This window comes from Myripristis murdjan, chromosome 11 (genome assembly GCF_902150065.1).
Source record: "Myripristis murdjan chromosome 11, fMyrMur1.1, whole genome shotgun sequence".
NCBI classification, from domain to species: domain Eukaryota; kingdom Metazoa; phylum Chordata; class Actinopteri; order Holocentriformes; family Holocentridae; genus Myripristis; species Myripristis murdjan.
In genome coordinates, this window is record NC_043990.1 from 22,636,256 (window position 1) to 22,658,905 (window position 22,650).

General features: G+C 43.6%; 1 protein-coding gene across 1 annotated transcript in view; it reads right to left on the minus strand.

Annotated features, from left to right (window-relative positions):
- The window catches only part of csmd2 (CUB and Sushi multiple domains 2), a 277,838-nt gene that overhangs the window by 95,158 nt on the left and 160,030 nt on the right, over positions 1–22,650 (minus strand). The window contains exons 20-28 of the mRNA XM_030063504.1: positions 22,170–22,286; positions 21,359–21,574; positions 19,602–19,790; positions 17,911–18,080; positions 17,648–17,804; positions 16,699–16,890; positions 12,780–12,906; positions 1,619–1,821; positions 1,254–1,445 (exon numbers count right to left, since the gene is read on the minus strand). Coding sequence (XP_029919364.1) covers positions 1,254–1,445; positions 1,619–1,821; positions 12,780–12,906; positions 16,699–16,890; positions 17,648–17,804; positions 17,911–18,080; positions 19,602–19,790; positions 21,359–21,574; positions 22,170–22,286 — 1,563 coding nt within the window. The remainder of the gene's footprint in view (positions 1–1,253; positions 1,446–1,618; positions 1,822–12,779; positions 12,907–16,698; positions 16,891–17,647; positions 17,805–17,910; positions 18,081–19,601; positions 19,791–21,358; positions 21,575–22,169; positions 22,287–22,650) is intronic.

A 22,650-nucleotide genomic window follows, 5' to 3' on the forward strand; every position in this document is an offset into this window, starting at 1 on the left:
CATGGGCATCCCAGTGCTCCAGCTCTATTGGATCAATAAAAAAAAACACATCTTAAGAAATCATTTCATCTTGCATTCTTCCTGAAAAAATATATATCTTTGTTAATCAAGTGAAAAACATACACTTGTTATCAATGTAAATCAACTTGTTTCCAATGCAAATTAACTGTGATTTTCTTGATGCTAGTGGAGCAATCTACCTTTTCCTGGCCTGGTTCATTTATGGAGGAAATTATTGAGATAAGTGAAACAGCATTAGAAGAAGGGGGCTGAGATTGGCGGCACACTGTTTAATTCCATACAAACATGACACTGCTAATCTAACAAAGTACTTGTAAAGGTTTCAAATGAAATACAGAAATATAGAAATGTAGCTTGAGTCAAAACAAACCATATCGGTGGCAATGCTGTAGAAAGCTTCCTAAAGGTTTTAAAGAAACATGAAACAAGCGGTGCATCCTGAGTCTTGATTTACTGTCTCCTAGGTGGTATGGCTTCCCTACAGCAAGTCATTGTGGTGAAGGCACAGCTAATGCCTGTTGACACTGGCTTACCAAGGTTCTCACCTGTAACTCTCAGAGAGCGGGCCTGCCCATATCCTCTGTTTGTGTTTCCAGAAAAAAGCTATCAAACTAATTAAGCCGAGCACTGATTAAACAAGGCAGCTAATTACAACATCTTAATTACCACTGTTAATTACCTCACTTTGTTTTCAGGAGCACCAAGTTAGTGCCATCATATCTCCATGAAAAAAAAACGGACTGTAAAAGAGTAGAGGTGTGTCGGAGAGGGCTGTGTTGTTATTGGGAATCAGGCTAATCAGATCTGTCTGTCTCTTGAAGTGACTTCAGGAGATGTCGAGGGAGCAAGGCAATCGGGTTTGCCACTTACGTTTCACTTCAGAAGTCAGTCCAGTAATTGTGTCAGGGACTATCTGTGTTGTTTACCTCTTTCACAGGTAGACAATACAGTCAGGCAGACAACAGAGGTTACATATTACATGGGCAGGCTACAGGGCATGATATTTCTATACTGCGACACTCTACAGTACATCATGGCCACATTAAGCCTTCTAAGCATGAACTAGAGCAGTGTATTTACTTGAGAAAATACGTAGGTTAGCTGAAACTATGAAGACGTGCCCTTCCTTAAGCATGAAAGTTAAAAATAAATCAACAAATCAACAAATAAATAAACAGATAGATGATAATCCAGATAGTAACTGCTGGTGCTGATGGGCTTGATGCTTGTACCTGTACAGGTAGGAGGGTCTGGCTGCCAGAAGAAACGGCTGTTGATCTCAGTGCAGGTGATTTTGTTGGCTCCCTGCAGGACATAGCCAGGATCACACTGGAACACCACATGGTCCCCGGGCTCCCTGCTGTCCCCGCTGCGAGTCCCGTTGGTGGGCATGCCGGGGTCGTTACACGATGTGGCAGTGGAGACTGGGGGAACACGGAAAAGTGTCCACTGAAAATTAACCTCAGTTCCAGTTTGTAAGAATTGTTATACCATGATGCAATGTTGTCGGATGAGAGCGAGTGCGGTAAAGTTTATCTGTCTGCACCCATTTGCCACCCGCCCTTCCCCCGTCTCCCTCGCCCCAATGCCTCCTCACCGGAGAACTGCAGAGCGAAGCCCTGCTTGCTGGTGAAGAAGTCGGTGGTGAACTGCAGGCTGACGGTGTTGAAGGTGCTGTGGGCGTCAGGGGGCAGCACCGAGCCGCTCAGCTCCCTCAGCAGGACGCCTCCGTCCTGGGGCCCATCCCAGATCCGCAGCACATCATGGACCTCCTCCGTGTGGAAAACCAGGAAGTGCAGACTGATGGAGACATAGACAAGATACTTTAGAAAACCTGTGAGCTGACAGTCAAAAAAAAAAGCAGGCTGTACCTTCCTCATGCATATACTCTCCTCAGACAGAAGCAAAGAGCATAACCAACCTGCACAGACCTGGAACAAAGCTGCTTTGCTCAGAACCCTTTCAGAACAAACTTAAATCTCGACACTGGATGTTAGCCATACATTTTTAATGGAAAATATGTACAGCAAGACCATATCTTACATCTTGTCTATTACACCATTCATTAAGGGAAACAAATTCCCTGTTTTTGCAATGACATTAGTTGTATCCAGATTATGGATCGTGTTAGGAATTCTCTGCTCCTTCATCCTTGTAAAAAGTTAGAGCTAAGTTAGAGCTACGTTTCCAGGGTTGGCAAACATTTATTGTGAGACTGAGACTGGAAAGCATTACGACAAAACAGTAAGTTAAAAAGAGTTAAGTGAAGGCTCTTGGAACAATAGCGCTAACCATGTTTTAAAAGCAAAGAGGGAAGAATTAAAGCAACTGTAATGAGTCTAAGAGAGTGAATAAAAATGAAACAGTCATGTGAAGAAAGGAGACAGAAGAATAAAGAGAGAAGAAGCTGGTTACAGGCGAGGACAAAAGCAATATTGCTGTAAAATGAAGTAAGGAGACAAAAGATCTAGAGTTTCCCATAGATGATGCACAATGTCAGTCAATTAGGCACGTCTGCCAGGCCATTTAATAGTTTAAGTCTAGACATCAGAAAGATGATGCTGTCAAAATATCTACACTTAGCTTAGGCTTAGACAGCTGTCAGCCAGCTGGTGGTCCGCTGGATGTCAAGTGCGTGTGTATGTGTGTTTGTATGCGTGTATGCGTGTGTGTGTATATGTGTGTGTTGAGCAGGCTGTATGAGACTACAGGGACAAAATATGGTATTTTACAACAGATGGGAAACCATAGTTATTTAATTAAGTCCTATTGTTGGCAGGGGCCAGTCAGTATAAAGGCAGCATCTGTCATCAGACTGCAGGTTACCCATTTAGAGACATAAACAATATTCTCAGCAGCTTTGCCCTGCGGCCAATAGTTATTAAAAACGACATAAAAATTGCCCTGTTTCTGTGAGCTTATTTAGTTTGTTCTTTGATTCTGACAGTCTAAGCTCAAAAGAAACCCATTGTTGACTCTCCTTTTTTCAAATAAGAGGTTGTATCAGCGGGGAACTGAAAGTTTACTCAAAATAAAGGAAACACCAGGTAAAAATGTGCCTTTGTAACGGGGCAGAGTTTCTTGTGTTTTGTCCTGCTACATACAGCGCTAATTAGCTACCACACTATTTTGAGTGACTGCCTTTGCTCTCCAAATGTATTACAGCGAATGAAAACACTCTCTGATGTAGTTCCCCGTGCCCCACTGGGATGAGGTCTTGGCAAACATGTGACATGATGCTGTTCAAAGCACTGGGGTAGCATCCTGATAGATAACCGAAATAAGAAGTTCCTTAGGGGGTAAAGATGCTCATTCAGAATCATTATTAGAAGAATTTCAGGACAGGACACACTATGGCTGGTGTTTCCCTGTAAACTGGCCAGGCCTTGTGTGACACTGCAGACGGACTTGTTGTGGTATCCTCAGGGTTTGAATTTGTTTAATGTGGAACACCGCTTGTGACGGAAAAAAAAAAAAAAAAAATCCATTCTCCCATGACAAACCATCCAAGTAGAGGATTCACTGGTCAGGAAAACACATTTCACAAACAATTAAATTTACCAGCACCTTCTTTTTTTCCCACTGTTGAGAATTTCTGCAGACGAGGAAAGGCCTCTGTAATTACTGTAACTCACATGAGTGGTAAGAGCGGAGAGCCAGACTGCTCATGTGGAAATATTTGGCAGACAGGTAGACCGTTCAGGTTATGGGTCAATGGCTTCTCTTAAGTGTGCTTCTACAGTGCTCGGGCTGTTTGTGCAAGCTACAGTACTGACTGGATGTTGCTGACAGAGAGACTAAAATCCACATGAGTCATGGGAAACAAAACAAAACCAAAAAAAACATACATAAGAATTCCTGACCACAAAACAAGTAAATAGGCTCCTGACACAAAATGGTTTTCATGATTATGAAAAGGAAAGGCTTTGTGTCATGTCTGCCCAAACAGGACCTGAGATAAAACAGCACACAGGCTTACCTAACTCCCTATATCAACAAAGTTATATTACAATTTTTTTTTTTTTTCTTTTCAATTTTCAGTGAACCATATCTCACTCTCTGTACGGGTTTTTGCTAAACTAACATAGGAGGAAATATGCACATATTTGCCCACTCATCCCTCTCTAGTGTAGGAAGATATAAAGAGAGCCACTCCCATACATCAAAAGCCTCAAGCCTACAGGCAAACACGCAAACACACAGAGATGCATATGCATATGTGCACACAACACACACACACACACACCACACACACACACTCTCACACACATGCACACATGCAATCTTTTGGGGAAAATTGTGGCATTTTATGTGCTTTTAGTATCCTTATCCCCTTATACACACACACACACACACACACACACACACACACATGCAGCCTTGAGCTACAGTTGATGCAGAGGAGAAACAGCAACCCTCTGATATGTCGGCTTTAGCAACAAGTTCCCACCGTTTCTGCATAATTGGTGTCAGACTCCGACTCCCATACTGTCTGATGTGCAAGCAGCAGCCAGAGGCTACTCAACGGTGTGGTGTGTGTGTGTGTGTGGATACTGTACACAACCTACTTGACAAGTCCCACCGCAAAGCTTGTGGAAAAGCTGCATAGAAAACAAACACATGCAGACAGGTGCGCAGGTACACATTTAATGTACCGTGCATTGATATGTACTGTATATTCAACTGTTTGCAGCCACACACACCCATTCAGACGCACACATGCCTTGGATGCTGACGTACACACACACACAAAAATGCACAAATGCGCAAAAATGTCTTCATCTCTGCAAAGCAGCACATTACAGCATCTTTGCAAGAATGCCATTCATCATGTAAGAAGTGGCACAAATGATAATCTCATACACCGTCTGCTTACAATGCTCTTTCTCATACTCAGTCAAGCATATGTAATACCCTTTCATATCCCAATATGATTACGGCAAATTGAAAAAAAAAAAAAAGAATAACATATCACCACACATGTGAGCTGAAAAAAAAAATGTATAGCACGCAAAACCTCTTTATCCCTCGTCAGTAATTCGTCAGACAGGGAGAAAAATAAATGGGTATTTGCACACACCACACGGCCAATAGAAATGATAAACACACAACTCTGTGTTGTCCTTTGTGCGTCACAGGGAATCAAAGTCCCTCTTAGAGAGAGTCTACAGTTTAGTGAGGTGGGCTTGTGACCACAGGGTTGCAAGTTGGATCCCCTGGCAAGGTGAATCAATAACATGTCCCCCTCCCTCTGCAACCACTGTTGAAGTGCTCTTGAGTAAGGCACTTGACCCACAAATGCTCCAGTGGAGCTGCTCAGTGACCGGTGTAAGAGTGTGTTTGCCCTGTTTCTGTGAGCTTATTTAGTGTGTGCTTTGATTCTGACGGTCTAAGCTCAAAAGAAACCCATCGCTGACTCCCCTGTTTTCAAATAAGAGGTTGTATCAGCGGGGAACTGAAAGTTTACTCGAAATAAAAGAAACACCAGGTAAAAATGCGCCTTTGTAACGGGGCAGAGCTTCTTGTGTTCTGTCCTGCTGCATGGAGCGCTAATTAGCCACCACACTGTTTTGAAAAAAGGCACATGTGATTAACATTTCAGTCAAAGACTCTCCTCGGGCCTCTGTAGAGCCAGGCTGCATGGGCAAAATCAAATATCAAAATATCTTTAACTGAATACCTCAAATCGTGACAGTATTGTAGGGGTGACTACTGGTGACAACAGTCTATTAAATTCAGAAAAGCACATCCCTTTACTGTAATGCAGCTTTTTAAAACAGGAAAAGACAACATGTATATCATATCACCACATTACAACATCCAAAATCCCAGGCTCATCTCATAACAGTGGTATAATACCAATATATCACACAGCCACAGGTCTAATGAGTTTTTTCCTCCTCCAAAATTTCTAAAAACTTCCACCGTGTGACAGATTAGGAGTCGATGCACGCAGAGTCAGACACCTGCAGACCCGCTCTCTCACGGCTCATCCACCACCAGGCAGCCAGACAGGCCACACAAGTCATAGTTAGAGTGGAATTCCAAATGCTAATTGCAACGCTGAGCCGCTAATTTACCACTAAGAAACTGGCTAGCCACTCCATTTCCGGGGAGCAGAGGTAGTGTTCAAAGGCTTCCACCCCCGTCATGCAAGCGCCTCCAGCAGTCTACATGTATGTTATGCTAATGTCGTTATGATACAAAAGCTTGCATGATCCTCCTACACTGCGAGAGGGAGAATGCTTGGGTGTTTCATGGGATTTGCAAGCATTAATCGGACAAAAAGCGCATGTGTTCCAAGCATGTGTGAGCGCGTGCCGGCATGTACGCAGCATTTACGTGCAGAAGTCTGCGTGCGGGCACACGTGCGCGGTGTGTGTGTGTCAAGTTGGCGTTGAGGCTGTGAGTGTGAAAAGAGCAAGATTGGGGATTTGCATGTGGAATGGGTGGAATTAGGCGCCCGTCACGTGTCGGATCCGTACCCGTGTGCTGATGGGTCTCATGTTCAAACGCAACCTTCCGGACTGTCAGAGGCTGACGGCAGAATGACTTTCTATTTCTAGATTTGTGTGTCGAAAAGAGGTGCGGGAAGGTGGGAGGGAATGAGCGGGCAGTTACGGAGGGGGTGAGCGAGGGAACAAAGAGAAGCCTCACCCGTTAACCATTACTGGGTTGCTGAAAGAAGAGGATGAGGACGAGAGGATAAAAGGTTGAGGGAGGAAAGAGGACAGACTGAGAGAAGGAGAGATTTGGGCTGAGCGGTCGGATGGATCGGACAGATGTGGACCGCATGTTAGGATAATTGGCTCCCCTTTTTATACTAGAGCTAAATTGCCAATCTCTCCCTACTTTCTGGGAGTGAAGGAGGGGGATAAAGAGGAGTAAAGAGGAGACAATTGTGGGAGGTTAAGACCGATGTGGATAGGCAGCGAGAAGAAATGCTGCTATGGGCACTGAAAAACATCACTTTCCCTTGCAAATTCCAACTCCTCCTCCTCCCTCTCTAAGATCAGAGGTCTTGGAAGAAGCCCTATAGGACACGCACGCTGTTTTTCAGCAGCCAATCGTCTAATATCCACTAATCCGCATGTTCTTTTTAACTCAACTTTTTTTTTTTTTCTCCCTCCTTCTTCGTGTCTTGGGAGCAGTGCTTGGCTCTGAGATGAAGACCCCCCGCTAGATCCGGCATGGAGAGAAGGGAGGGGGGGTTGGTGCATGTTGTGCCTAAGAGTGTGTTCACAATTTGGAGCGTGCATGCAACAAAATATTTCGCAGCTAGTCATGCAAATTTGGTTCATTTCACGCAGAATTGGGAAGTGCAAGCTTCCAGTAGGGAAAACTCCTTCAGAGAGATTTTCCTCCACTCATACAAATGGTTGCCGGCGAGGCGGGGTGGATGGGGAGGCGGCGGGGGATACGAGGGATGAAGAAAATTACAGGTTGAGGAACGGGAGGAGTGGAATCGTGTCCCTCTCAGGAAAAAAGAAATTTGGGTCTGTGTGTGCCGTGCCGTTTTCTGAGATCACAGGCAGCTGTGTTTTGAAGTTTACGGCTGAGGGCTCTCCTTTACACTTGTCCCCCTCTTAATGAGACAAAATGGTTCAATCAAATGTCAGAGGAATCGCCGGGGGGAGGAGAGAAGGGGGGGAAGAGCAGGATGGGAGAATATTCCTGGGTCTCTTTTGATTCCATCTTCACTATTTTGTATTCATATGAGAGAAACGGAGAACGGCGAGACTCTCCGGTATGAATACAAAACAGTCAGGCTGCAATCAAGAGTCCTGTGGGGAGTCTTCAGAATAGGTGTATGTGTGCATGGAACTGATAAATAAGTAAGGGTGTGGGCGTGTGTGTGTGTGTGTTTGTGTGTGTGTATAATGCGTGAGAGTGAGAAAAAAAAAAAAAAAACAACATTATGAAAACATGCACATGTGGCTCCCTGTGTGTCCTCATATCTAAGTGTGAGCGTGTCAGTGAGGGTGAAGACACTCCAAAGGGTAACCTAATTACTATTAATGTGTGAAGATGTGGCCCATGTATGACTGTCCCTGTGGGATCATACATCGCGTCAGAGCCACTCACATACCGCGGGGTCAAAAGGACACGCTGTGAATGCAGCTGACACCTAGAGGGTTTTCTTGACGCCCATACCGAGGCCTGGTCACAGCAATCTTTGTCAAGTCCACGCATGATGTAATCACATGAAAGCAATCCAATCGTGTCAAATACAAAAAAGAATATCCCCACCGAATTTCAGCCAAGCACAGATGTCAAATTGGACAAAGGAGTGGGGAGATAAAAGCGGAGGGTTATGAGCATACACACACGGACACACTTTGTAAAATACTATGTAAAAACTAAGTCCAGGACATAAAATGTACATGAGCTGGGGTCCGTGTGTGTACTCAGCTCAGGGCTAGACTAATAGGGGTTTTTTGAAGACAAATCCTGAAACCAGTATTCATAAATCAAAGCTACCGATAGTTGAAATGTTAGTCTGCTATTCTGTACGTATGATTTCAACCACTTCAATGCAAAAAAAACATTGCTTAATATAACAAAAAAATCAGTGTTTCCCTCAGTTTTCAGTGCAGGAGAGCTTCTGAAAGAGCATTTAGGTCATCAACGGACACTAAAACCCCCCATTAAAATGTATGGTGATCAAACTCTTAAGTGGGTTAGTGGCTCCATAAAGCCGAGTGAGATGAGTGTAATTGCAGGTTTGACAGAATGGCGCTGTTGAAGCTATTGAGAAAAAATACCGACAGTGAGCAACGCTTGAAAATGGCCAATATCTGATGTGTGGTGAATTGTCAATATACAAACTAACACATCAGTGTAACTTTAGTGCGAGAGTGAGTGAAAATGCCAGAGTCAGAGTGAGAAAAAAAAAAAAAAAAAAAAAAAAAACATCAGAAAGACAGGAACAAGGAATACAGCAGCCAATTATGCTTCCTGACTTCTCTCTCTCCACCTACCCCTCCTGTACAGTTGCTTGACAGAGTTCGACTGTCAGCTTTCCTAACTCCAAAAGCCTGCCTACACAAACTGTAGCCTCCCACTTACTGTGCCAATCCTATTGATGCCTCAAGAACCAGAGACTCAAAACACCCCCGTATTCTGGCCTTCGCAGTGCACTACTTGAGCCCTCCAGTGTACCATCCAAGGCTATTTTCAATACCCTCATCAGTACCCCTGGCTTCATTCTTCGCTAAATCACGAGGCCTTGATCGCTCATCTGACCTCCAGAGCGGTAACCACCAGCTAATACCAGGTCCCTAAAACGACTCTTTACATCCTTTATCATTTATGTTCTTTTAATCTAGTCGTTAAGTCTCCATAGGTCCATTTCATCTTCCACCTCTCGACTGTCTCATGTATGCCTTCTTTTCATCAATATCCGTCAGTCCTTGCACTCCATGGTGCACCGGCGAGTAGGCGATAGTAGACAGCCATTGTTGTCTGGCACGACTCCCTGGCTCGCACACGCGCTGCACAGGCTGATTAGCGCGCAGCTCTCAGCTCAAGCATTTACGAAACAAGGAATCCCAGGCCTAATGCATTGCAAATTCCCCTCAATAATGGATAGTGCAGATATGATCAAAGGTATGTACCTTACAGAGGGATGCCAGGGACTCAGAGGTGGTGAAGGCACTAATGAACGTATGCTAGCGATCGGGAGGGGTCTAGGAATGTCAGATAACATGCTAATGCGCAACCTATGGGGCAACCCACACACACTACCACACACTCACACACACACACATACACATACACAGGGACACAGGAAAGCACACAAGCACACACAGCAGTGTGCATGTGTAACAGCATCCACACTTATACATTCATGCACACACCCACACAAAAATGAATATGCACAATGGAAGGGGCGATGGAGAAAAAAAAAATGCATATATTATAACATGCAGCACCTAAGCCTATATCCCGCACACATACACACATATACAGTGCATACACATGATGTTCCATATTGATGAGCATGTGATCTTCCCCTATAGGAATAATTAATCCATTTATCAGAAGTGGGATGAAGGCGAAGACAGCCATTCCATTTAAATCATCTACTCCCGCATTCCACCCCTCCTTTCTTCCACATGTTCCTTTTAGGCCAAAGGTACTAAGAGAATAAGCAAGTTATTTTAAAGATGTCATACAAAGACCCGATGTATAGCAAATCTACACTCCTGATCAAAATCTTAAGACCAGCTGAGAAATTGCAAGAATTTACATTTTGCACTGTTGGATCTTAAGAAGGTTCTAAGTAGAGCTTCAAAATGCAAAAAGAAGAAATGGGAGTGAGACAAAAAAAAAAAAAAAAAAAATGAGTAAGCAATTTATTGCAAACAACCATTAAACTGAAATAGGCTGTTCATCAGCTGATCAAAAGTTTAAGACCGTTGCCTTTAAAAGCCCAAATCTTCACAAAAATGTGGATTCGGTGTCATTTTCTGTCAGGTATCCACACTGTCATGGGCCATTGCTGACTGGCTAAGCTCACATGAACATTCTACCCTATTTTGTGTTACTCTTTATCCTGCACCAGGGTTCGGTTACACACAAACTCGTTTTATTCCCCCAAAAAAAGAAAAAAAAAAGCAATGAAGAGAGCCAGCGACCAGAGAGAAAACAGACACGACCAATAGAATGACAGTTGCATAATTAAGTTATCACTAAACATCTATCAAGTGTCCAAAAAAATGAAGAAAGACATAATGAAATCGGAGAAGCGTTGGAGGCGATCTTAGAGAGTAGCAAAAAGAGGGCTTTGAGCTGATTTGCTGTCCAAAACGCTTCATGGCAGGGGCCAAAATAAAGTCCAGATTTTACTGTAAAACCACTGCTGTCACCTCAAAAACTCTTTGGGACCATGCAAAACCCCTGTGGGCATCTGATTTTAGTGGGTAACAAGAAATTCCTGCTGGTACTCTGAAATAATTGACAACAATACAAACGCAATTTTGGTTCTGTTGTTCTGTCTTTCTACTCCTTCTAACATATAATTGAGGCTGCTGACCGTCACAGCTGAAAAGCTCTGGCTCTCCCAACACTGACGTATAATATTTAATTTAATACTTGCTCTCTGAAATGACAGCTTATCAGCTAAAATAGATAGATCACTATGTAGTAGTAGTAGTAGTAGTATGGTTTTTACATTTTTTGCCTCACATTTTTGGCCCTCTTGAATGAGACAAATCTTATGATAGAATTATATGCACTCCTGTTACTGCAAAGAGCTCTGGATAAAAGCAAAAAGCAAATTACTTATGCATTAAGTAGGAAATCCAAATTAATTCTCAGCATTGAAAAGGAAGAGCCAAGCAGCGTGCCCTTGAAGGATGACCAGTGGGGGTGGTTAGGGTGATATTGCTGAAGTAGCTTGGGCAGAGGTGAGGCAAGGTAAGTCAAGGTGAGGTATTTCATAAACAGTTCAATTATAACCTCTAATTAATTATCAAACCCTTTCAGCATCGGTCAGATTTCACGCAATATTGCACTGGCAAAATGAGTGGCTATTAGTGAGGACACATGTCCATTCATTAAGTCTAAAAGCCAGAGGAGGCGGGAGGTCAGAAAAAAACACAAACACAACCTGAACACTGGATAGGCACATATACACGCATGAATGTGCACTGACCTTTTGCTCAGTATACACACACACACACACACAACATTTAAATAATTAAATACATAAAATGTCAGGGCAGTGTGAATGCAAGTAAATGGACAGAGGTGTATTGAGTGACATGAACACAGCTTTCCTCTAGGTGCCACACACCGAGGCACATAGGTGACAGCTGTACCCCTTCTTTTTTTTTTTTTTTTTTTTTTTTTTAATTTCAGCTTGAGCATGGAATTCACTCCAAAATCCAACCAGCTTCAAGCAGGACTCCGACAAGGTGCCTGAAAAAATTAGACCTCAGAGCAGAATATGCTTTGAGGACAGCATCACTACATCACAACAGCATGTCTGGGAGAGTCTGGGAATGACTCAAGATCAGCTTGACGAAGCTGCCGGGAAAAGGGCTGGTCAGATTGTCCTGCCTTGGTGACCTTGGAGAGGCTATAGGATTGGATGTCTGGATGGACGGATTACAAGCTCACTTTAGCTCTGTGTGTTATCTCAGAGGTTAGAGGCTCAGAGGCCATGTAGTTTCTTTAAAACAAAAAAACGAAGCTAAATGGCAGTTCAGTAAGATAGTCAGAGTTTCAGGTAAGCTGTGTTAACATCGTTGAGCTACTTCTGTTACATCCGCTGAGTCAGTTTAACATGTAAACATGGAAAATTAAAGAGTACAATGCTGAGGTATAATCATAATTCGTCTAAATTACCTCATCATCCTCACCCTAAGACATCAACCAAAACCATTTTATCATGCCTTTTCTGTTTGCTTATTATTCAAGTCAAGTGATCAGTCTTGTGGGTAAAGCCTTCTCTCTTAACATGCATACATGGGCCCAAATTATCTCTAACCTCACAACTTTCTCTGGTCAAGTCTAACACCCAAAAGCTCTGAGGTGGCGCTGCCCTTTAACCAACACCGAATCAACAATTTGCCAAAAGCAGCTCACGAAAGATTAATTGCACAGTGCCCTGAGAAAGTGATGAATATCATCGCAAATGCGCCGCTAAATTGGAAGCATACTGAGAGGTGGTAGATTGAAACAAAGACTGGGGAAGAACAGCGTAATGAGAAAAATAGAAGGTACATGGAGGAGAGCAGTGGCACACAGACCTAATGGTGCTTCCGGGGGCGGCCTCGATGGTCCACACACAGTGCAGGTTGTGCTCATATGGAGCCGGGTAGCCCGGAGAGAGGATTCGACCTGCCGGCTCATCTTTGATGGAGCCGCCGCACTCCGCTAGAGAGAGGAAAGAGGGGTGGGACACGTGAAGGATGGGGAGAGAAAGCAAAGGCAAACAAAGTTTACAAGTAGCTTGAATGTCAGCTGAAAAAAGGTTAAAGTGAAGGTTAACATATTTCATGTTTTTCATGACCAGAATCCACATCATTCCACTTCCAATAAAGTGCATCTCATCAGTTTCCTCTCATCATTAATTATTGACATTGCAGTCCCGTACTAAAATGCAATGTGCCTCTTCATCTTGTTTGCAGTCTGAATGATAGGAGGGAGAGCGGCCAAGTCAATATACTCTCTGCGTGTATCCTCTTTTGGCTCAGCTAAAGCACTCCGCCATCTCAGTCGTGACCTCATCCTGTTGCCTTTGAAAGCCGACGTACTTGTTGACTGAACAACACACTCAGTGGGATCGTTCCGGCACGTGACATTCGCTCAGCTAAATTAGACCGGAGCTCAAGTTCACAATAACTTTGATGGAAACTGGAATTTTGAGTGATGTGGCGATATGTTAAAGTTTACTTTGAGGCATCCGTCAGAAGAGAAGGATCTATAGGGGTGTGTGTGAAATAAAGGCATGATTGCCGTGGTGGCAATATCGTTGATCTACTTGGGTTGGTGCATCCTGTGGGCAATATGACAGGCAGTAGATCACACCAAAGCAATGATTGACTTGTCATGAGGCACTTGTTTGTCAGAGCAGGGTCACTAGTTGTGTGTTTATGTCTCTGTGTGCGTGACTGCATGTGAGTGTGGGTGTGAGTGTGTGTGTGTGCTCATACAGTAAGGGCCAGTAGATATGATGGTTCTAGTTTCATGGCTCAACAAGCAGTGAATCCCTTAATACCCCTGAGGTGGCACACACCAAATATAGGCTCAGTCACTCAACTGGCAACATAAGTACACACACACAAACACCTATAAAAATATAAGGGGCCAATGGATTTTGTCAAGAATAGTGGAAGATCATTTTCAACTTCAAGTAATGCATTGCCTTCAGACAACCTCCATGACTGAAAAGCAATTTTCAGCACCCACTCCTTCCCAAACAGCCCCCGCTGCCCTCCTCCAAAAAGTGGACAAAAAAAACAAAAAAGTGTCCTCCGACAGCGACATGAAGTGTTTTTGTTGACATCCTTGAGGCAGAGTTTTTTTTTTTTTTTTTTTTTTTTGTTCCTTTTTCTCAGAAGAAAATAGTTTCTTCAAACGGGAGGAAAATTGAGGTCCAGGAACCATACTGATGATGATGGTGGCGGCTGCGGTTGTGCCACCCATCCCGCTACTAACAGGGACTGTGCTGTAACACAGCGAGGATGACAGATACACAAAGAGAGGCACAAAGACAGGCAGGCAAGTAAGAAGTTAGTTATAAATCACTAACTAAATGCACACCGAGGTAAATACCAGACCGACAAAGAGTGACAGAGTGCTGTGATTTCCATATTCATCGGACGAAAAAACGCTTTGTCACCTTCCATTTGACAAACATCTCTTACCTTATGTTTACAAATCAGTCTATCCTTTGTTTCTGCCCTCTCTTTTGCCCTCTCTCTCACTCATGCATTATACATTTGAACACCAATAATCACCCGTGCTGGTTTGTGATCATTTTTGCTGTCGACGCATAAAAACACACACACACACACGCATATGTGCATGTAGAAACATATGGATGTGGACCTAAGGCCAATTCAATGGTCATTTTTGCCTTTTGCAAACCATATAAGGGGAAAAAAGGAAACAGATTGGACACAGAGAGAAAAATAGGGGGAAAATGTGATCGGATTAGTCTTTACTTTCTTGCTGAGGTTTGGTCTTTTTTTTGTTCTTCCATCCCTCTGTTATGTGTTTCTTCCTGAGGAAGACTTGTGGTGTTCTGTGGAGTGAAAAGTGCATGCAGCAATCTATCACAGCGAGACAAACCCATCTCTTTCTTCTGGTCTGATGACCTGCTGCTGGAGAAACTGTATTAAGAGCTCCTCAACTCTACCAAAGCAGTGGAACTCCTTCAGTCCCTCCCTCACTTTGTCTCTTCTAGCAGCTTTCAAGCATTGACTCCTGCTCTGTTTCATCCTTAAAGTTACTTTCAACAGCCATGTCGCTGCAGAGAAAGGGAGGGGCATAAATATTTACATGCTCATACCTACTGCTGGTTGCCTGAACACCTTGGGGGGGCAGCATCTTGCTGGGTAGTCCACCCAGTCCAATTTTAGCTGGCAACTTTTCACTCCTGTAATATTCAGGATACAAACTCTCCCTACCGTTCATTCTCTCTCCTGCCCAGCTCTCTACGCTTCTCATCTGTGCCCAGTGTGTGTCCCCGTTGCTGGAAAATAATTCCACCATCACAAACAGAAGCAGTCCCTCATCTTCTCCTAAATTCACTCTGGCTGCTCAGGCTATCATCTAGTGGAAGGGGCACAGAAAGGACAAACGTGTTTGCAGATATAGCCTGAATGGTGTTTATACTGAGACGTGAAATTACCTGTCAGAGTTTGGGTTGAAAAGGGAGCCAAGCGTTATTATTCTAATCACCTTGGCTGATATCAAAACACACAATCCTGCCTGTTTTCTTAGCCATGCCCGCTGTGTTACGGAGCGTCTGACTGGTTTGCGAGGGGCTTTGTCGAAACAGAGCCCATGAGGAGATTCCAAAACAGCTGTGAAATTGTCATCATGAAGGCAGTGATATATGTGCTTGTTTGCATGCCGGTCGGTTGTTGCCAAATAGAATTGATATTACAGTATTATGACTCACAACTGCTTACTTGACAGCCTCCAGTTAATGACATCGTGATACAAAAAATGATCTAAGCAAAATATTATATTTGAGAAATCAATGGTTTACAAAGACCCATGTCATTACATAATTTAAAAATCATAAATATGAAAAGGATAAGATGGAGGGTAAGGGTGCACCAGTGGCTGACCTGGGGGAGCGCGTACCACGTATTAAGGCTAAGTCCTAAGTCCTTCCTGCAGCGTCCCAGGTTTCAGGATTCAGGGCAGAGCCATTTGCTGAATTAGAATAAGAACTAGGCCCTGAAGTTGAAATTGGTCTGGATCACCAGTGTGCCCAACAATCAAATGATATAACCTGACATGAGTTAACACAGTGCAGTGTAGAATAAAGAAATGTCCCACAACAAGGATTTTGCATGTGCCTCGCCCATTGTGTTGAGAGCTAATCGGAAAACAATCGCAAACAAATGAAGACTGTCCTGCACAGATATGTGAAATGCAGCGCACTACATTGAAACCTCTTTGAACCCATCATGCTCTGACTTTTGAGGGCGCAGCCAGTGACAGTAGTTCTAACTGCAAATGGTTCAGATTAAAATGGATGAGAGAAAATGATTGTTTGCATCTCGGAGTTCCCCAAGATCTACAGGGATTGCAGAGGTACAGGAGGAGATCTAGCAAACTAAACAGCAAAAACAAGTGTGCACTTTGTACAGTGCCGTGGTTAGACACAGCACTGTACAAAGTGGCATGCACAGAGTGTTACTTTTTGCAGTAATGTAACCACTCTGTAACGTAGTGTAACGTATAGTAACATAGTAACATAGTAACATAGTACAATATAACATGCGGCAGTATAATAAGTGACACACATAATAACATCAGACAATATAGCATAGTGTGACATATTGTATCATGAAAAAATTAAATAGCACAGTAAAGCAAAGCGACACAACACAACACCCCACTGACCAATCAAACTCGAGCAACGTTGCTCATCAAACCCTTAACCTTGCCATTACAGCTGCACATCCCCAGAGGCACCAGACTTACCAACACAGAGTGGGAGGGGGCTGTCCCATGCCCTCCTCTCCCCCCTCAGGCAGGTGAGCACCTCGGGACCCCTCAGGGTGTAGCCTGGGTCACAGCTATATGACACGGTGCTCCCGGCAAAATGACCCTTGTCCTCTCGCTTGTAACCAAACTGGGGAACGCCTGGGTCCTCACACTTAACCAGCTCAAAACCTTTGAGAGAGAAAGAGAGAGAGAGAGAGAGAGAGAGAGAGAGAGAGAGAGAGAGAGAGAGAGGCGAAGGATGGAAAGGGGGGAAGGAGGCAAAAAGGATATGAGCATAACATTAGAAAGGTAGTAAATGTAAATGGTAAATGAATAAACTCGCATAAATTGTGACATTGCAGTGTACAGAGTGACTGAACACATCTGGAGCCTCCAGCTTTGTGTCTTCAGCCTCAAATTGTTATTTCGCCTCTACCCTTACACAATTGCCCTCGGCCCCTGCTGAGGACATTTGGAAAAGTCTTACAAACATCCAAAATACTCTACACAGGAGACAGACAAATACAGCAATCCAATGATGGAAGGAGGAAAGTCCATCCACTGTTTCAAGTTCAAATTCAAGTCTGATTATGGCCCCTCATCACTGTTCACAGTCTGACAGGGCTTTACAGGCCCACAGTATATTGAAAACAAAAGTGCACCCCCTGATGTGAACACCTCATCATGATCAAAAAAAGAAAACTCCCAAAAGATAAGGTAAAAGCCAAAAGGGGAAAAAATGGAAGAAATCTTGGGGGGAGGGGAACCTCTTTCGGCTAGAAGTGGAATGGGTGTCAAGCGGGAAATTATAAGCTCAAATCAAATAGAGCAGATTGAATGTGTTTCTGTTTTGTTTTGTATGTTTTTTTTTTTCTTTTTTTTTTTTTGGTTTTCACCTGAGACTGAGGGGGAGGGGAGACAGAGAGAGTGTTAGTGATGTACTCACTGATAAAATGCAGCTCAAAGCCTTTGCTGGTATTTTCTGCATTGCTAATGAACTCCAGCCACATGGAGCTAGAGGTGGAGTTGAGGGTGGTGTCTAACAACTCGTTGCCTGTAAACACCCCCAGCAGACGCGCCTGGTTACTGCTACCATCAAACACCTACAGGCAAAGAGAGAAGAAGCGGATGGATGAAGGTCATTAGGTGCGTGCGCACAGATACACACACACACACACACACAGGCCTGCATCCCTCTCCCATCCTCACTTTGAGCATGTCATCCTCCTCCAGTCTGAAGTCTCGTGCTCGGAGCTGGATGCCTTTACCAGGCTGAGTCTGGATGGAGTAAATGCACTCGTGGTTGTTGCCGTAGTAACCGGGGTAGTTGGGTGAGAGCAGCACCCCTTGCATGCCAGTCACGGACGAGCCGCATTCAGCTAGAGAAAAAGAGAGGGAGCAGAGAGAGAGAGAGGGAAGAGAAAGAGAGCAAGAGAGGGAGAAAGATGGAGAGAAGGGGGTGGTGTTGGAGAGAGCAGAGCACATGTCAATCACTATATGTTTGAATCTTGCATCAGAAGTGAGTTTATTCGTGCTGGCATGCATAGGGAGATGGGAGAGGTGACGGGGTGGAATATGACCAATGACTATAGCAGGATGCTGAGTGGCAAATCATCATAATCACACTGCAATCTGAATATGATTAACAGTAATTTCAGCTCTATTTGAAAATAGCTTTTCGGAATCACATTAGGAAAATAGTGGAAAAAGGGGAGAAAGTTTTCTATGGCAAAAAATACCTGCCTGAATTTAAATGACCCTGAATGTTTCCAGAATTTCAACTTACACTTCATGAATGAGATGAAGTGAGATGGGGTGAGGTGATGAGAATGTCTGGGAGGTAGGGAGCAGTATCACGCTTCGAAAATATGGCTGGGTGTGATTGCCAGAAGAATGGAAATAATAAAATGTGTCATCACTGTCAGCCTTCAAAGATTCAAATTTATCTGGAGGCAAAAGAGATGAAGAAACTCCAAATTAACAGCCGCATTCCTACAAAATATGCCATAAGGACAGGAGTGAAAGAGGCAGTCAAGTGAATGTAAATTCATTTTTGTCGGGAAATTACTTGACCTACTTTCCACGTGCCTGACAACTCTAAACAAACATTCAGAAAGTGTCAGATATTACTAGCGCGGGTTAAGAAAAAAAAAAAAAAATACAACTCGATAAAAAATAACGCTTAATAAAACTTAATTACTTGCTTCCACTGGAGTGTCAAAATCTTAACACTTACAAATTACTTTCTAAGTTTAGAATCCACCAACCATTTCACCAGTGTGTAATTGGTAAAAATATTGGCCTGAAGATATTCCACTAGTTCATTGCTGCTTCTCACAAGCGACAACGGTTAAGCCAGGCTCTCACTATTTTAAAAAAGAGCAACAGACGAACACACAAAGGTCAACCATTGTCATGCATCTGCAGACCGCCTGTGATGAAGATTAAATGATACCCCAAATTCATATTAATACAAATGCTCCTATGCGGCTGTTCAGATCTGATGTATCATAACATCTACGCCCGGATCTAAATCGATACAACTTCACCCATCATGTTTCTCAAGCCTTACTGAGGGGCAAAATCAATAAGTTACATATTTCGTCTCTTTTACATCATCTTCATTATAGCTGCTCTGCTATTTTGCTCAAGCAAAGTCAAAAAACGCTCCTTCTGGGAAAAGTAGCCAACAAAGAAACCAAGGGCAGATAAGAGAGATGAGAACGAGGGGAGTCTAGACAGGAAAGCCCTGTCTTTGAAGGATGTATGTGTGAACAATATGCAAGTTTTATCTGTGAAGAGGTCTATATGCAATGGGAGGATTACAGGGAGAAGTGAGATGTCCATGTGAGAGGGGAGGGGGAGTGACCAAAGCCAAAATAAAGCATGTGACCACCTACCAACACACCTTGGCAGAGGGGAGCTCCACACCCGCCTCCTGCCCCCTAAACACACCACCCTCGCCGGCCCCTCCAGTCGGTAACCTGGGAAGCAGGAAAAGATGAGGGCGTCGCCCACCCCATACTGCAGACCCTTCCTCGTGCTGTAAGGGGGGATGCCCGGGTCCTCGCACGGCTCCAGGTCATACTCTGAAAAGGGCAAAAACAGGCAAAGCAAAAGGTGTGAGTGCACTGCTTCATATGTGTCAATCTCAGCTATACACGTTGCAAATAAATGATTCTATTTTCAAAGACGCATTAATTTGTCTTTTTTTTTCTTCCAAGAGCCTATAATTAGATGACTGACAGCAGTTTGATATTATTCCCTATGATGCAAGTATTAATCCATCCCATGTCTGTCAGACTTCAAAAGGTGGGTAGACTCTATTTCAGAGATAAAAAGGAGGCTGAATTGTGTTGAGGCAGGTTGACTCTGTGTAACCTTGATCACATCGAAACCTCATAAGGCCAAATGGTATTTCTTAATTAAGAAAACTCAGTGCTCAGCATTGCCATTTGCCTGCAGGCCTGGGGGCATATTTCCAGGCCTTCGGGCCAATAGATTAACCTTCTAAGCAGCCGGCCCGAGCCAGTAGATTTTAAAGTCTTAAACAGACCAAACATTTTATGTGACACGTTTTTCTTGCAATAAGGTGCAAGTGCATTGTTATTAAATATTCTGCAAATTTACCAGATTAAGAGTTACTACTTTAATCTGACATAATATTTTAATGCTTTGATGCTTTTTAGTGAAAGTTTTAATCATTCATATTATTTTAACTGCAACTCTTAGTACCACATAAGGTGAGAGCATTGACATGAGACTATGGTGAGCACATGGGTCAGGTTTCATGTTTAATAGTTAATAGTTTAATAGATGCATCCTCAAAAGGTCCATGGATACCACTGCAACCTCATATTGGTTCATTGCTATGGCTGCTACTATGTGACAGTACTTCACAAAATTAATGCTCCTGATCATTGCATCCCCAGTGGGGTCAGCAGTTACAACAGTGGGGTCAGAAATTTATGTGAATGTTAAACCATGAATCTACCTTCTACATGCATGTGCCCAAAGCAGGCCTATGGTCAATGAAACCTCACAATCCATTGCATTCATAAAAAAAATGTATGCACATTGGCTTTCCTTCATTAATATACAGCTATCCTTTTTCAAGCTGGGTTCCTCCAACAGATGCAAGAATCTGTAAATCTGTGATTCCTTGTTGGATTGTATAATATTCTTCTCCCTATCTTATCTCCTTGTGTCCTGGTTCTCAAATCATGGAGGTGAGAGAGGTGAAAAGCTGCTCTCAATAGGTGAGGGGTCACCTGTGCTTCAGCCTGAATCACTTCATTTTTAATTTATTACTCCTCTTAATGTTGATCATCTCCTCTTTGTTGAGAGGATTTTTTTCCCCCAAAGACTCACTTATGCTCAACTAGGATTAGACAACTGCAGACAAGGGGTGAACAACCTACTGACGTAGACCCTTATTGTTAAGAAAGGACATGGCAAGTGTGTGCTCCAAATTCAGGGGCCAGCGTCTGCCAGTTCCACCACGATCCTGAAGTGTTTGACACTCAAACCTTTCTTAAACTAATCTCTCAATGGCAGTCTGCTCTAAATGATTAGTGAGGTCCAATGTTGTGGGCAGCACTCGGCTGTCTCACTTCCCCTCCTTCAATGTTTAAACCTCTTCAATTTCTGTCCTCACCTGAGAAGGTGATGTTGAATCCCTCGTAGGAGACGGAGAAATCCGAGAGGAAGCGGATCTGAGCGGTGTAGTTCCCAAACAGGCCTGCACTGAGTGGTGGGGGCAGTGTGGAGCCAGTCAGTCTCCACAGGGGCTGAGAGAAGCTGCCATTCTCTGTCACCAACAAATGATCATGCGGGCTCTCGAGGTGGAATGTATGGAAGGTGAACTGGACACCTGGAGAAGAGAGGAAGACAGAGTCATCACTAAAATGTGCTGCTTTTTAAGTTTATATTTGTTGTCCTTTATAAATATTGATTGTAATACCCTGGAAATTGAAATATGGTCTGAAAAATGCATGATTTTGTCATTACTATGTATATGGGCATACATACTGCAATGAGAGTGCTAAGAAATGAATACTGCTGAATGTATTACATTCACCAGAGACAAAGTTTTGACAGTTGCAGCCTGGAGTCTTTTGATTTATGTGAAAGAAAATAGTTTCAATAATGCATAAAGCATCAATTCCCTCTCTTCTTCCCCTTTTACCATGAGCACTTATCAAACACAATTCGCCCACGCAGAGAGAGCATCTGCAAATAACGTTGTGTCAGGGCCCCTAATTTGCTGCGAGCACTCTACCAAAGGTGACGTGACTGGAGAATCGTCCCGTGGCGCTCTAGCCCAAGGCCACCCTCTCAGCGCTTCAGTCTTACAGAGACAGCTCATATGGCAAAATAAAAAGGCCACTCGACGGGGGGAAAGGACACTGGAGGGGAAATGGAGTTCCACCGGAGCGCGTGTGTTGACACCGATCCCGTCTGCTAACCTTTGCCGTGAGAGGTCTCGATCATCCATGTGCAGTTGAGGTTGTGCGGGTAGAAGTCCGGGAAGCCGGGTGACAGGATGGTGCCGGTGTTCCCCTGGATGTAACCTCCACACAACGCTGGTGACACAAGGAGGGCAGATATGGCAGGAGATGGATGAAGGAGAGAAATGAGGACGGAAGGGATCGGCAAAAGAAAAGAGGGCAAAACAAAGTGGATGAAATACGACATAAATGAAATTTGCTGAAATAATGGCAAAATTCATTTTACTGCATTCACAATGCGGTAAAATACATTTTACCAGAGGTGCCCTTCAAGAGAGCATAAAAAGTAGAGGGTGGTATCATCAATATCATTACAGAGAGGGGGGAAATCAATACTGTCCTTAAATATAAAAGCATTTACAGTGGACTAAGAATGAAAACTTCAAAGGGTAAGCTCCCCGCCATACATATAAAACATTCATGATGAAACAGGGCAGAA